Below are 2,379 nucleotides of genomic sequence, written 5' to 3'. Positions count from 1 at the left end.
AGAAAGCTACATTTATACTACTCAATTACAAAGTAGTGTTTGATAGACACCAAGTAAGTTGATTCGCATCCTGAGTACATTCGAAGCCTCAAGTCGGGTTTGTCCAACTTGATTATTCCCATCTTCAAATCCATACTAGTATCGGTTTGGTATCTCTATGTTAATGACTTGTGAAATATAGTCATCGACCGAATCATATACTATTCAAAGAATGTGTGTCCACATAACCTTATTAATCAGGGACCATCAGAACAACCATCATACAATATCCAGTATCATAAACAAGCCACATACTTATTAATACATATCAATGATGATGTTCAACGATAATACAAACAACTCACGAATACATAACGAAATAACATAACCGCATGATTGTCTCTAGAACATATTTTCAACAATAGACACAAAAAAGAGAGGAATTAAATAAAGAATAAGAAAAAGGATGGATAGCTGGCTAGCTAGATGCTTACGTCATGTCAACTTGCAACAACAACAACCCTCCTGAAAACACGAGCATTGGCATATACAGTACAAACCATTGCCGGGAGGGAAGGAAAAAAAATCGACATGATGGAACTACGCTCCCAAAAATTAAGGGACCATTGATCATCGATGGATCGGTCTCACTAATTAACAATGATCAACGGCGGAATTAATTAATCGAATCAGGATTTCTTCTACCAAATCTTGGCCCTGCCGCCACCGTTGTGCTTCTTGGAGGTGGCCCGGAAGTCGGCGAGGATCTGCTCAAGGCAGGCCACGGAGCACGGCAGCACGATGGGGCGGTCGCCAGGTTTGCCAAACTCCTCCTCGGCCATGTTGAGGAGCTCCCGGAAGGTGTCGCTGGTGAGGCAGCCGATGGGAACGAAGAACCGGCTGCCGTCCCGGGTGTAGGCCGCGAAATGGCCCCGCGGGCACGACGCCACCGTGGCCGCTGCACCAGCGGCGGCGGTAGGGGAGGTGACCTTGCTGCTAGCACTGCCGTGCCATTTCTTGGAGATCTCCATTAGCCTCACCATGATCGATCGATAGATAGATGTGTGCCTGTGTTTGTGTGTTGTGTTTCCTGCATTTGCCTTGTGGCTTGAGATGTGAAGGTAGCGGGAGCTCAGGTGGGGTATAAATAGATGCTTAGTGAGGCGATTCAGGCTGCAGTGGGGCTCTGGCATTTGCATGGAGAGGATTGGGATGGATGGGAGAAGTTAATGAGAAAAATAAAGGAGGGGGCAGATGAGAACATAATTCATCATTGACTGTATTTGTGTGGCGTGTGATGTTGGAACTTTTGGAAGATTGGTATATATGTCAAATTATGATGACAAAAATAGTAAAAGGGCAATGTTTCATCAAGCAATTAAGGAAATGTACAACAAATGTTTGTGTATCACTCCATATATCATATTTGCAGTTTCACACACTTATCAATATGGCTAAATAAGTGACTCAACTTTGTATTAATTTTAGCACAAAATTAGTATAAACTTGAGTCACTTATTTTGAAACAGAGGGAGTACTGTCTGGGTGTGTATTGTCAAGCTAGTTACTAGATGATACATCATAAACTTATCTAACATAAACATTTAATGCTTAGTATACCGCAGCTGGTACGGTGAACACATAAACACCCTCCGTTTCTAAATATAAGTTCTTTTAAAGATTTCACTATAAAACTACATTTGGATATATATAGAGCATAGGTTCATTCATTCGGCTGTACTCTATAGTTTATAGCGGAATCTCTATTTAAGGGAGAAGTACGTGTATTCAACCTGTCACAAGTTATTGTGCACGTACATACGTGGTGCAGTTTACTGTATTTCATCTTCCTCAATGTACAGTAAGCCTGCAGAGTACGTACGTCCGGTGCATGGGATATTTTTGGGCCCGAAACCTGGTCTCCCTTGCTTGTGATATATCCATATTTGGTATACAGATAATCTAAAAATGAAATCAACATATAATAATCAATAGTATACATGTGGTCATACAGGCAGGGGAGGACAGTAGGGCCGTGTGCTTCGCTAGCAAAACCTGGGTCATCTTCCCTTCAAAAAAAAAAAAACCTGGGTCATCTTGGACCACAAATGTTTCTAGGACACTTGTCGCGCCAAGGCAGCACATACAATCAAAACTCCAGATTCCGGGTACGTACGGCAGCACGGTGCATTTATCCATAGATACTAGTATGATATGTCCCAGTGCTCCCACCATTTCACAATATATGGCATAATATTTTTTTTTGCAAAGGCATAATTTTTTTTAAGTCAAACATGTCTATATTTAGCCAAGTTTATAGGATGAACTATTGGCATCTAAAATACGACTATTAAATAAATATAATGTTAAGAGAAGAATATACTTCATGATGAATCTATT

At 41.1% G+C, this 2,379-nt stretch overlaps 1 protein-coding gene across 1 annotated transcript; it reads right to left on the bottom strand.

The window, feature by feature from the left end:
- Positions 1–330: 330 nt before the first annotated feature.
- Positions 331–1,082, bottom strand: LOC123185047 (auxin-responsive protein SAUR36). Its single transcript, XM_044597063.1, has one exon. It carries the CDS (start codon positions 1,020–1,022, stop codon positions 681–683), a length of 342 nt encoding a protein of 113 aa, XP_044452998.1. The 5' UTR covers positions 1,023–1,082; the 3' UTR covers positions 331–680.
- Between the last annotated feature and the right edge of the window lie 1,297 nt (positions 1,083–2,379).

Source organism: Triticum aestivum, chromosome 2A, assembly GCF_018294505.1.
Source record: "Triticum aestivum cultivar Chinese Spring chromosome 2A, IWGSC CS RefSeq v2.1, whole genome shotgun sequence".
In the NCBI taxonomy this organism is placed as follows: Eukaryota; Viridiplantae; Streptophyta; class Magnoliopsida; order Poales; family Poaceae; genus Triticum; species Triticum aestivum.
This window is presented reverse-complemented; position numbering and strand designations above follow the sequence as displayed.

What these genes read in the sequence shown, in the direction of transcription:
- LOC123185047 (XM_044597063.1), bottom strand. Translation starts at nt 1,022, where the DNA reads ATGGTGAGGCTAATGGAGATCTCCAAGAAATGGCACGGCAGTGCTAGC.